Raw genomic sequence first — 12,255 nt, forward strand, 5'->3', positions numbered from 1 at the left:
TGTTTGGGATTCCAACTGTCTCACCTTTTATCGTTATGCTTTGATTCTTCTACCCTTCTATCATTATACCTTTAATCATTTTGATCCTTTTAATTTTTTCCAACTTTATCCTCAAAATGCCATCCAGTATCCAAAGAGAAGTGACATCTGTTAGTTAAAAAAAGTGATTGTGAAAGATATGATAGCTTGCAGGTTTCTATATTAAACCTTTCAGCAATCTTTCTTCATCTAATATCAATGATAGATCAACTGATTTAAATTTTTCTACTGGAATTTTTAAATCAGACTACATGGTCCATCATTGTTATCCGGATTTAAAAAATGATTACACAATTCAATAGAGATATCTACCAGTTCAACACTAAAATAGAAACATAGTTTTAGCACGTCGACTAAAAGCTTTATCTACGGCTACAGATTGATTTTTGCTTTTTCGTTCAACTCGGCCCAGAATTCAGAATTTCCACAGCTGCGAATTCCCGTTGGTGACATCAGCTCTGACGTAGCTGCGTCATCAGACAGGAGTTGATCTAGAGTGAGCACCTGATTGCCGTCACTTAACAAAGATTCTCCCAACATAAAATCCAGGTCCTCGGACATCAGTAGACTGTCACTTAACGTATCCATTTCCGACAGCATGGAAGAAATTGGCGGCGGAGAGGGTTTCGCCGCCAAAGCGCCGTCAATAGTTTTGCATGTTGAGGGAATTTGGCCCCGCGCGTATTTGGCAGCGGCCAGCTGAATCTGCTGACGGGAAAGTGAGGAAGCTGACGGAATGGCGGGCAAGCAGTCGGGAAAATTGAATTTTGTAGCGTTGGGTCCTCTCAGACAATAAATGGCGGCGTCGAATGCACGTGCCGCCTGTTCAGCCGTGTCATATGACCCCAGCCAAATTTTAGCTCTGGAATGGGGAATTCTCACCTCGGAAACCCATTTTCCCCATTTTCTCATTCGAACTCCGTTAAATTGCCTTCTCTTTTCTCCGTGATTTTGTGGAGGTGGAATTCGACCGGGCTCATGTAATTTGCTCATTTTCGTCAGGTAAAGTGAAAGATATCAAGAATTACAGTTTTGAATTTCGTGGGAAAGATATTTTCAAGTGGAGGGAAAAAGAAAGAAGAATGTGAAGAGCTTCGTGTTGAGGAAAAAGTGAGAAGTGAGAGAGGAATATATAACGCCGGAAATATGTTGACCTTTGAGAAAATGTGTTTGTAGCGCGTTGAGAGTTTGATAATCGGGAGGGGCGCTGTTAAAAATAAGGCTGCTGATTTAAAACGTGTGGGGGAATTACTCTTGGTTGTCATCCATCGAGAAGGAGTTTGCTCACAACTCAGATCCAACTAACTCAATGTTTGAAGTGAGATTGTACGTGCCAAGAATAGTACGAATGCACTTATTGGTCCTTGTTGCGTGTGGTTGTGGTCCATTTATTTAGCCTCAAACTATGAAGAATGAAGTACATGAATTGTATAGGTTGAAAATTGGGCGGAGTGGGAAGATGTGGTGGGTATACAGTACTTCAATAATTATAGGACCCGGTAATATAAAAGTGTACTTATGATTTTTTAAAAAATTTAATCTAAATAATTAATAATTAAATTGTGTTTTAATTGCTTTGAGATTTGGTTGTGTTTCTAAGTATATTGTGAGTATATTTATTAACCTTCTTATTTGTGGTTCATTTAGGAATGATTTCATTGTTTAATTGAAATAATTAATGATTAAATTATCTTTAACTCACTTTCTTTGTTTTTAATTGTATGACAAGTACATTTTTGGATCTTTTGTTATGTGTGGTCCTTTTATTTATTTTCAAATTATGAAGAATGAAATGACCTTGATTTCTATGGGTGAAAATTGGGTGGAGTGAAGAAAGATGTGGTGCATGCACAATAATTCTTGACAATATGACTTCGTCAGTGACATTCTGAATTTGCACTAACTTTTTCAATTCCACCCAAAATTTTGGATAGAGGATATTTATAAGATAAATGTGGTTTTTATTGGTTTCTCTCTTTTTGGCTTAAACACCATTATTAGAGTTGAATTGGTCACTTATGTTACGATTTATATTTTTTATTTGATTAATTTTTATATCAATCAATTTCTTTAAATTACAATTCTTTAGCTACAAACTTGCTTGATTCCTCTCTTAGTGTTGTTTCTTCTCATAGTCCTATTGCCAATGTAATATAACCTTTTTATTTACCCCTGTTTGAGTGGCGTTTATGATAACTTACAAAACAACAAGGAAGGCATAGAAGAGTTTTTTTCTTCTTCTAATTTTAACACTTCGACATATTTGTACATAGAGTACATGCATGCATAACTAGAATGAACCCACATATAAAGTTATTTGTTTTAAGTCTATTTTATTCACATTACACTATTGTGCATTTTGGGCATACCATAAATAATGTCCACTTTTTGTGTATTCATTTGTTTAGTTTCCTTTATTAAATAATTGTAATGTTGATATATCACATAACATCCTCTCTTTTTTGTCATCTTGGTGCAACCAAAATGCACCATAGTATAGTGAAAATAAAATAGATTGCCCTATTGGAATCATTTTCCATTGTATCAACAGAATGAACTATACATGCCTAATAAAAATGTTAGACTTAACATGACCCATGGGAGGCGATTAAGCCACATCATGAATCTCCAAGGAGGTGTTGACCACCAAGTCAACAATCTCCCCCTCAGTATTGACTGAACCTTCAACATCCACTGAAGGGAGACTCAAACCCATGACAAAAGGCTCCAATACCAATTGTTGGAACCACTTATCAATGCATAAAAATGTTGAAGTTGAGGAAAGCTCAACCCACAACTCCCAAGAATCACTTGCATGTAAACACCTATCATGATAATACAAGAGTATCACCTAATTCAAGAGATATTCTTAAATTGAGATTTGGCTCAAAACTACGTGATCCACATCCTATACACTTTTTGGACATGATTCAAACTGAATTATTTAGAGAAAATTTAGATGATAAGGTGTCAACAATTACCGTTAGTCAAAGATCTTTTGAAAAGTGTAAACCATGGTATGTAAGGATTAACAATGAAAGAATCACATGTTGTAAAATTTGTTGAAGTTGATGAAAGATCAACTCCATAGCTACCAAGAATCACCTGCATACAAACACTTATCACAGAAGAGAGAAGCAAAAAGCTATGGAGGTTGGAATCGCTAGATCCATAGATGAGACATTCTTGATGAGAAAAAAGAGAAATTGTTAGAATCAACAATGAATTAGTCTAAAATAATTGTTTACAATGAGAGATCATTTTTATAAAGGAGATCAAAACCCTAAAAAGGTCTAACCTAGGTTGTATCTAATAATTAATAAAAGAATTAATTATAAGATGCTTAAAGTTTAGATTAAGTAGACTAGAGTTAATTAGGAAATATATAATTACTCTAACACCCCCCCCTTAAGATAAACTTAGGGAGTAGCTAAAAACTTAGAAATTACTACATAAGGTAGATTTGGGTCCTAACAAACAAGACCCGATGAGGTACCCAAGCACAACCAAATCTCTGAAAAAAGGAGAAATAGAGAAAACCACATGGAAAAAAACCTACTCCAAAAAGAGATGAAAAACATGCTGAAACAAACTAGTGAAAGACTGAAGAAACCTCCAACTAGGGAATGTCCCAGAAGATAGGAACAAAAGATGATCATGTAGAACACCATAGAAGCATGTAGAAGCTGAAAATCTCTATCAAAAGTAATTGCGAGCTAAAGAACCTCCACTAAAATAGAACTTGACCATGTAGAGAAGACTATAATCTACATCGAATTAGGAGGCTCGGAAAGGAAAACAACTGAACTTGAAGACACATATGACATGAAACACCAAAGCTTGAAGAGTTGGTCAATCAAACCAAGGAAGCATGAAAAACAACAAAAGAACCCCCCCTAATGCAGACAAGGGCGAGGTGACATGCAATTGGAAAAGTGGGACAAAAGAACTGCATATCAAGGAACCATGATAAAGATGCACAAAAGAGTAAATATGTGTCTACTAAGGTGATCAATCTTAGACACATCATGAGGCTAATGTCATGGAAGGGACACTTACTGGAAAAAGGAAGATGACAAACAAAGGCAAAACATCAACCCCCATGGCACTTTAATCATGAGTAGTGCATGTACAATAAGATAGAAGATACAGTGAATCCCAAGGATACAATAATCCATACGAGTGTCCTTAGATGACACTGCTCAAATTAGAAGGAAAAACAAGGCAAAAGAACTAAAACAAAAATATAGATGCAGTATGACACTTTATCTCAGTGCATTTACAAGAATGCATACAAATGATGTCTAAATAGACTAGAAGAGACATAAGAATAATACATTAGATAGTACAAGTCATGATGAATCATCTGAAGCAATGAAATATAATTGATCCCCAGACCTAAAACAACCAAGATATCCACCATAATGCAAAATATAAAAGACTAAATAGAATGTGTTTGGAGTAGAATTTGGAAAAACAACTAGGATCACTAGAAAGAGCTTAGAAAGACCTTTCCAATGATATAAAGAATTCTCAAATTAGAGATTGAATGCTCAAGATATGTCTCCCAGAGTGCAAAACTATACCCCAAACTTTGACAACAGAAAAAGAAATTAAAAAAACATCAAAACTAAAAATCACCTATACCACTGTGATGGGCTTGGAATGGGCTTAGGACCATCTTTTCGATGATATCTTATTTGCAAAAAAAAAGTCCGTATGCCTGAGATATGAGAAAAATAGCAGAGGTAGGTACAAACAGAGCCCGAGGAGGTGACAGGAACACTAATGCAATGCTAATGTGGGACTGATGTTAGTAGGTGACAAGCCCAAATTTGATGGGAAACAGACTGTTGAGGCACAAAAATGCTAGAAAAAGACCCTTGTTGGAGAAAAAGTCCAACTGTTGGAAACAAGAGCTGGATCAAAGTGCCAATGCCAAATTAAAAATTGGTGGTCAAAAAATTGCACCACATGAATCTTACAAAAAATGGTACAAAAGGATCTCAGGTGGGGCCCAAAAGGGTGCTTGTAAGTTGGTACAAATGTGATGGAATCAATGGTCCCCAATAGTTGGGAAATTACTTTAAAAAAGCATACACATGCATTAATAAGCACAAATTTCATTAAATACACATGTAACTGCACCTTCACTGTGACAATATGACCCTAAGAAATATTTTTCAAAAATGTAGTCTATTGACATAGACTACTCGCCAAAAAGAATGCCCAAAAATTCATGCACTGAGGGAAGAATGATGCACAAGGGAAAATATGAGAAAATTCTAGTGATGACCTCTAATTAATTGCAGCATTGAGCTCCAAACCCAAGTCCAAAACTAATTCCAAAAACATTTGGTGTAGGAATCCCCAAATTTCAGCAATAACTGACACAAAATTCCAACATGATCAAAGAGATGATGAACATGAGTGCTATCCATAATCTCATGAACAATCCTGATCTGATGCAAAACTTGATTATGAGTTTTCCACAAATGCAAGAAAAATATTGACAGGAACCTACATCTTTCTCATATACTTAATGATCCAGCCTCTCTCAGGAAAACATTAGATGCAGCATGGAATCTTGAGATGATGCAAGAGATGAAGAGGAATATAGACAGGGAAATGAGCAGGACAAAATATATGCTACTAACTTCAAGGCGGGGGTCAAGAAAAAAATATGTTAATTGCTAGCCCAAAGGGCCACGTAGGAACTCATGAACACCTTACAATTCCAAACGCATAGACCTTCCATATGGAAGCTTGGCCTCCAAACTATCACAAAATGTGGCATCTAATCCATAAACTGCCATGGATCACCAAGAGACCAGAAAACATGTTCAACCACGAGCCGAGGATGGTCTCGCATTGAATAGAGAGGAATTGCGACAGACCCAATGATTGGGGAGAGAAGATGGAGAGCCCTCTGAGTGATGAATATGTGGACCCGCACCTCCAAAAAAAATTGTTGAGGCTGAAAATAACACAAACATGGAAAAATGCCTCCCAAATAACCACTTCAACTCCACGTGGCACACAAATCCTTGATGAGAGAATTAGAGTAACAATATCGATCATATCTGGGTCATTCCCAAATTGTGAATGCAACAAAGCTGCGAGACCCCCAAAACACTCATAGTCACACCAATCATGCTAACTTCAAGTGAGGGCATTGAATCACGCCACAATCAAGGAAGTGTTCATTAAAATTTTGTAGGGACCACCACTAACAAAGTGCCAATCCTTCCTACAAAATTCCCCCATGGAAACCCTCATTGTTTCAAATTTTTGTCCAAAGAATTCTACTACTTTACTATGTCAATGATGATGATAGTGCTTCTGTTAAGAGCAACATGTTCTCTGTTGTAGTTGAAATGATTTCGCAGAAGAGGGAGCTTTAGAAAGGAAACAATGTGAAGGAGGAAGAAACGTGCATGATTTCCTGAATCTCCAACGAGCAATATTGAATTGAATCAAATTTGGTCTAGTTTAAAAGGCTCATGTGAGAACAAAGCATTTGAAATAAATGATCAAGATGAGCCTCCACAAGCACATCACACTCCAATCATGCGCGACCCCAAAAATAAAGTGTATGCAAACACCCATGAAAAACATCATTCAAGGTGTGTAGAGGGATACCAAGATACGTAGAAGGGACATGCGTAAGCATGTAGAGAGCAGTGGGAAAAAGGATGCGTGGTGGCTGAAGAAGAGGTGTGTGTCGAGCACAAGCTCCAAAAAGTGAAGTCCAAAGAAAATGCAAGGCCTCAAAAACAAATCTACCACTAATCATGGACCGCCCAAAATAAAGGTGTTCGTAAATCCTAGCATAGGTATAGAGTCTGCATTCCCTTGAAAAAAAAAAACTCCCTCTTAAATTTTTTTTGATAAAAAATAAAAAAATTATAGCCTCAAAAAGCGTGCCCATGTCAAAACAACTTAAGTACAAAAAAATCTTGCCTCAAATTTTAACAGCATCTAAAGAGGACATATTTTATATGGAAATGGGGGTTTTCGAGTGCTCTTAGCTCATCGGTGATGCTTATTTTTTCTCAAAGTGTCTTGAAAATCAGTGACCTCTAAATCCAATATAAAAATGTTGAAAGCTTAGATCTGAAAACCAATGCCAAATATCTCACAAATTGAATAGTGGCATGAAGATCTGGAGCTCTGATACCATGTTAAAGTTGATGAAAGATCAACTCCACACCTCCCAAGAATCACTTGCATGCCAACACCTATCATAGAAGAGAGAAGCAAAACACTATGGAGGCTGGAATGACCACATCCATAGATGAGACATTCTTGATGAGAAAAAAGAGAAATTGCTATAATCAACAATGAATTAATCTCAATTAATTGTTTACAACGAGAGATCATCCTTACAAAGGAGATCAAAACCCTAAAAAGGTCTAACCTAGGTTGCATCTAATAATTAATAAAAGAATTAATTATAAGATGCTTAAAGTTAAGCTTAAATAGACTAGAGTTAATTAGAAAATATCTAATTACTCTAACAAAACTCATGCTCAATTTCATTACTATTATGATGTGTTTCGATCTATATGTGGTACCATGCATAGTAAATAAATGTTGCAGGAATGTGATATAAAACTACCACCTCAAACTATAAAGGATTTCATAGCAAGTTTGTTTTGTAAGCCACCTAATGACCAATATTTTCTTTTCAATGCACGTCTTTTTGGTACATGTGATATGTGTGGCAATCTTTCTTTATTAGATGAATGTTTGCATGAAAATTCTTTGACTACTTTTGGACAAAAATTAGTTGATGTAAAAAGATCCAAAACTATTGAATATCCATTGAAGGATGAGAAGATTGGAAGAAGGTGTGATCTAGTTATAGATAAAGATAGTTGTCATGCATTTAGGGATGAGTTTAAGAGTGTGATCATACCAAAATATGTTAAACACTCTCAATATGCTAGATGGCTTGATGGACAATTTCACATATGTAAGAATACATTTCAATTTGGTACTATGGTTTTAGTTGTTGACTTTACAGAGAACTACACACATGCACTGCAAAATGACGTACAACCACAATATTACAATTCAGTGCAAGTAACAATTTATGTTCATATAGTTTATAGGCATGCACCTGATAGTACAGAGGAGGATCGAAAAATATTGAGACAATACCATTTCTATATGAGTGATAATAAACTTCATTCATCTAAGTTTGTACAATATTGTACATGTGTTGAGTTTTTTTAAGGTTGGACATGGTAAAGGAGAACATGATGGTGTTGGTGCATGCGTGAAGAGAGACCTTTCTAGAGAGCAATTAAAATTTGAGGAAAAAGCCAAATACAAAAATGCACATGAGATTGTGGAATGGTGTAACAAATATTTATACATAGGATCAAGTCAAAACTCTACAATTAGACATTTCTTCTGCCTAGTTGAAGAGAATAATGTCCTTTCAAGATATGACTATGACACAATTAGCAGGGGTAAATGACATTCATTTAGGAGTTCACATTCTAACACTTGGACTATATGGACTAGGGAGCTTACTTGTTTTTGTTAGTTTTTTCTTGCAGGTGAATGGGAAGAATGTGAGAATACAAAATGGGTTGAAGATTGACAACATAAATCATTAGCACCAATTGAAAAACATTTTCAAGATGATACAGTAAATGAAGGCCCAAATGTTACATTTGCATTAGAAGATTATGTTCATATTTCAGACCTCGTACAACCTGTTATGCACAATTTAATTAAATTTTGTTGTGATCATGCTTCAATTTATATTACTCATTTATGTACATGTCATTAATATATTATTTATTTATGTACACATGTGATTAAATTATTAAATATGTACTTTATCTTATCTTGTAGGACATGTTTATGTTGTTATTTCACCTAATGATAATGATGAAAATACTGAGTATTGGCTAGCTAGATGTGTGGAACCTGAGAAAAAAATGATATCTCATCAAGTAGATGATGATGCTTTTGAGTATCCAATTGGGTCTATCGTTGTAGCTGGCACCTGGCTATGTACATACCTAACAAGAAGAAATGGTTTACTAGCATTTGAAGACTACCAATTAGAAAAGAATATTTTACAATATTCTCATTTGGTTGTGGAACAAATATCAAATTAGAAAGATACAAAGGGAGACCCACCAATAAGGTATTATGGACAGTTTCAATGGATGAGCATGAGACAATCATAGATGCATTGCAAAAGAGAGAGGATGCAGATGGTACAATGGGATGACTACAAAATACACACATGTAAGTTTTCTCTTTATTGTGCTCTTTTTATATATATGTACTTGTATAATTTAAATGTATGTACATGTGTTTTCAATAGAAAATTAGAGAGTTTATATATACCTCTTATTTAGGTCTCAAGTACAACTTATGCAAATTGAAATGTTTATGGTCTAGATCCAACATCAACATCTTGTGCAATTACACATAGTGATTACATACATTACACATATTTACATAATATAGATAGCTCTCATTAATTTATGCTTTTATTAACATTTCAAATTTTGTTTTTCTTTTAAAATTTTTTTTTCAAGACCTCATTTGAAGAAATGTGTTGAACCAATTTTTTTAATTTTGAAAATGAAACGTGTTGTAAAAATTTGAAAACATGAGTTCACTTCTATTTATGTCCTTCACATTGTGTTACATATATATGACTTCACTTGTTTTAAATTTATATGATTTTAGTTGTGTAAAATATAGGAGTTCACTTCTATTTGAAAGTTAAAGGTGTGCACTTGATATTAAAATTTATTTGTCAATTTATGTAATGACATCTTATATTTTTCCTTTACTTTTACATTCAAACATGTTTAAATTAATATTCCTATATTTAATTAAACTTATTGTTCATGTACCATTTACTAACAAAATGTGTCATAACACGACTAAAATATGTCACAATAAAGAAAACAATTCATACTTACAACATGATAATGTATAATAATCTATATTGCATACACTAGCATGATAAGAAGTTGTAAAAATATATAACATGGTCTAACATGTCATAACATGATCTATGAAGTCAAAAAATACATATAATACAGGTAACTATCCTAATAGAAAGTGTATCAGTAAACAATGTATCATAAAAAGACAATCTAAAGTTGCCAAAAGACCTAATCTATCTGATCTATAGTCCTCTTTACTCCATGCAAAGAGGACTCAGATGGATCATCCTATGTAACATGATGTGTCTCATCATGTGGGATATCCCATGAGACATCGTGTGTCACATCTTGAGAAGAAAATATGTACATGCTTAATTGAAATGGGTTTCAAAATCTAACTTGTAAATAAATTAAATATTTAGTAATTATTAAAATTAAGACCATGTGAGATAGGTGTTCCTCTATAACAAGAGGAGGTGCACCGTCAAAGCTACCAAATGTGGTAGTGGTGAGGTCATGTAATTTAGAATACATAAATTTTTAAAAATTGGTAAAGATCATAATGAACTATGTATGTATAAATCACAATACTAACTTGAAAGGATGATGTATGTACCTCTATCTAGCTTAGTCCTGTAGTCCCAACAATACGCATGGCGACAGAGTGCTAAAATCATCAATACATAAACCTTGTGTCAAAATTATATAAACATGAATTACAAAGTACATAAATTAAAAAGTACATAATTTACGCTCCATTTTTAAAAAATAAAATCATATATATCATACTTGAGTAGTGTCATAGATATGTCTAGAGATATGCTACCATGATGATCATTGACATGTCTAAAATGGTCAAAAGATGAAGGAGTAAAAAAAAGACTATACTGAGGCCTATATGGATAAGTACAATCCATCTCCTATTTGTGAAACCAAAATATATTATTATACATGAATCAAAGTTGAAGATAATTAATAACGATGTGTACATAAAATAGTACAAATTGTTTGTCTTCAAACTTAGTTCATACGGTAGATATTTGAAGTCGTGCCTTAGTGGTCAATGGATCAAGACCTATACAAGCATCATACTATGGAATAGATGACAATCACTACAAAATCAAATAAAAGGGATATATAAGCACATGTTATTAAACTCGAGTTCCAATGTACATTATTTATAGTATAATTCAAAGTGCATGCCGTATGAGGGATGGCAACATTTGAAGGTCTCAAAAAAAGACTATATTGCCTCCTAGGAGGAACAATATCATTCATCCTCTGTTAATTGAAAATCAACATACATTAATATGTTTAATACAATTATGTATATATGTAGAAAGTAAATAATTATGTACTTTATAAATTTTAAAATTTAATTTTTACCTGCTGCTCCTGCCTCTCTCCCTCTCAACAAAGAAGGTCAACAAATGACTCAAAATCAATCTCATCACTACCACCACCATGAGCAATGTATGCCTCATCATCAAAACTAGTGCCCTAGGCATCATGGTCATCTTGTACTACATCGACATTGCCTTGGGGGTCTCTACATATACCTCCACAATTGGTACAAACATGTCCAAGTGGATGAATATCTGTCGCCTGCGTCCACTGCTCTGCTAAATTTCTTGAAAGGGCACTCAATGAAGTAAGAGTAGATGACATTTCTCGATGATGGTGAGGTTCTAGGATAATTGGGGCAAGAAGAGGTACAAGAGGTTGAGGATGTCTGCGATTCCTCGTATTATCACTGAGATTTTCCCTAGGCCTATCCTAAGGCATCCCTCCACCAACCCCCTGAAAACCTCTAATATCAAAATAATTGGGTTCAAAACCAATTCAATCTTAGCCGATAGTTGCTTAAGAAAGTAGTTGGGAACCTCATGATTTGCATGTGGTGGATGGTCAAATACCATCCACCACTGGTCCCAAAAGTGTTGTGATATATGAGGATGCATGCAACATCTAATAGATATGTGAGGCTTCTTCTTGCTTATCTCTAGACTTGTCTTATGGTTTAAAAAATATCTTTTAAAATGCCCTTTATTTAATTTGTGTTGATGGACCTCTTTATAAGATAGCCCGTCAGAATAAAAGGCACACATGTTTTGCCTCCATAGTTTAAAGCTATCTATATCACTGTCTAGATGTTGAATAGATAGGTGAGGACGAGGGTGGGCCTCGTGCCTGATAGTCTCAATATCTTGCATGAGGTCATGGAGATTATGCCTCATGCTCTCTTGTAGATCCTCTACAGTAGTTGGTGGAGGAGGACTATGTGGTC

General features: G+C 34.7%; 1 protein-coding gene across 1 annotated transcript; it reads right to left on the reverse strand.

The window, feature by feature from the left end:
• Window positions 1–273: 273 nt before the first annotated feature.
• LOC149572144 (ethylene-responsive transcription factor ERF015-like) lies at window positions 274–1,128 on the reverse strand. Its single transcript, XM_089810605.1, has one exon. It carries the CDS (start codon window positions 1,030–1,032, stop codon window positions 412–414), a length of 621 nt encoding a protein of 206 aa, XP_089666731.1. The 5' UTR covers window positions 1,033–1,128; the 3' UTR covers window positions 274–411.
• Window positions 1,129–12,255: the final 11,127 nt, after the last annotated feature.

Source organism: Cupressus sempervirens, chromosome 2 (assembly GCF_028749045.1).
Source record: "Cupressus sempervirens isolate cs-2001-9-10 chromosome 2, ASM2874904v1, whole genome shotgun sequence".
NCBI lineage: Eukaryota > Viridiplantae > Streptophyta > Pinopsida > Cupressales > Cupressaceae > Cupressus > Cupressus sempervirens.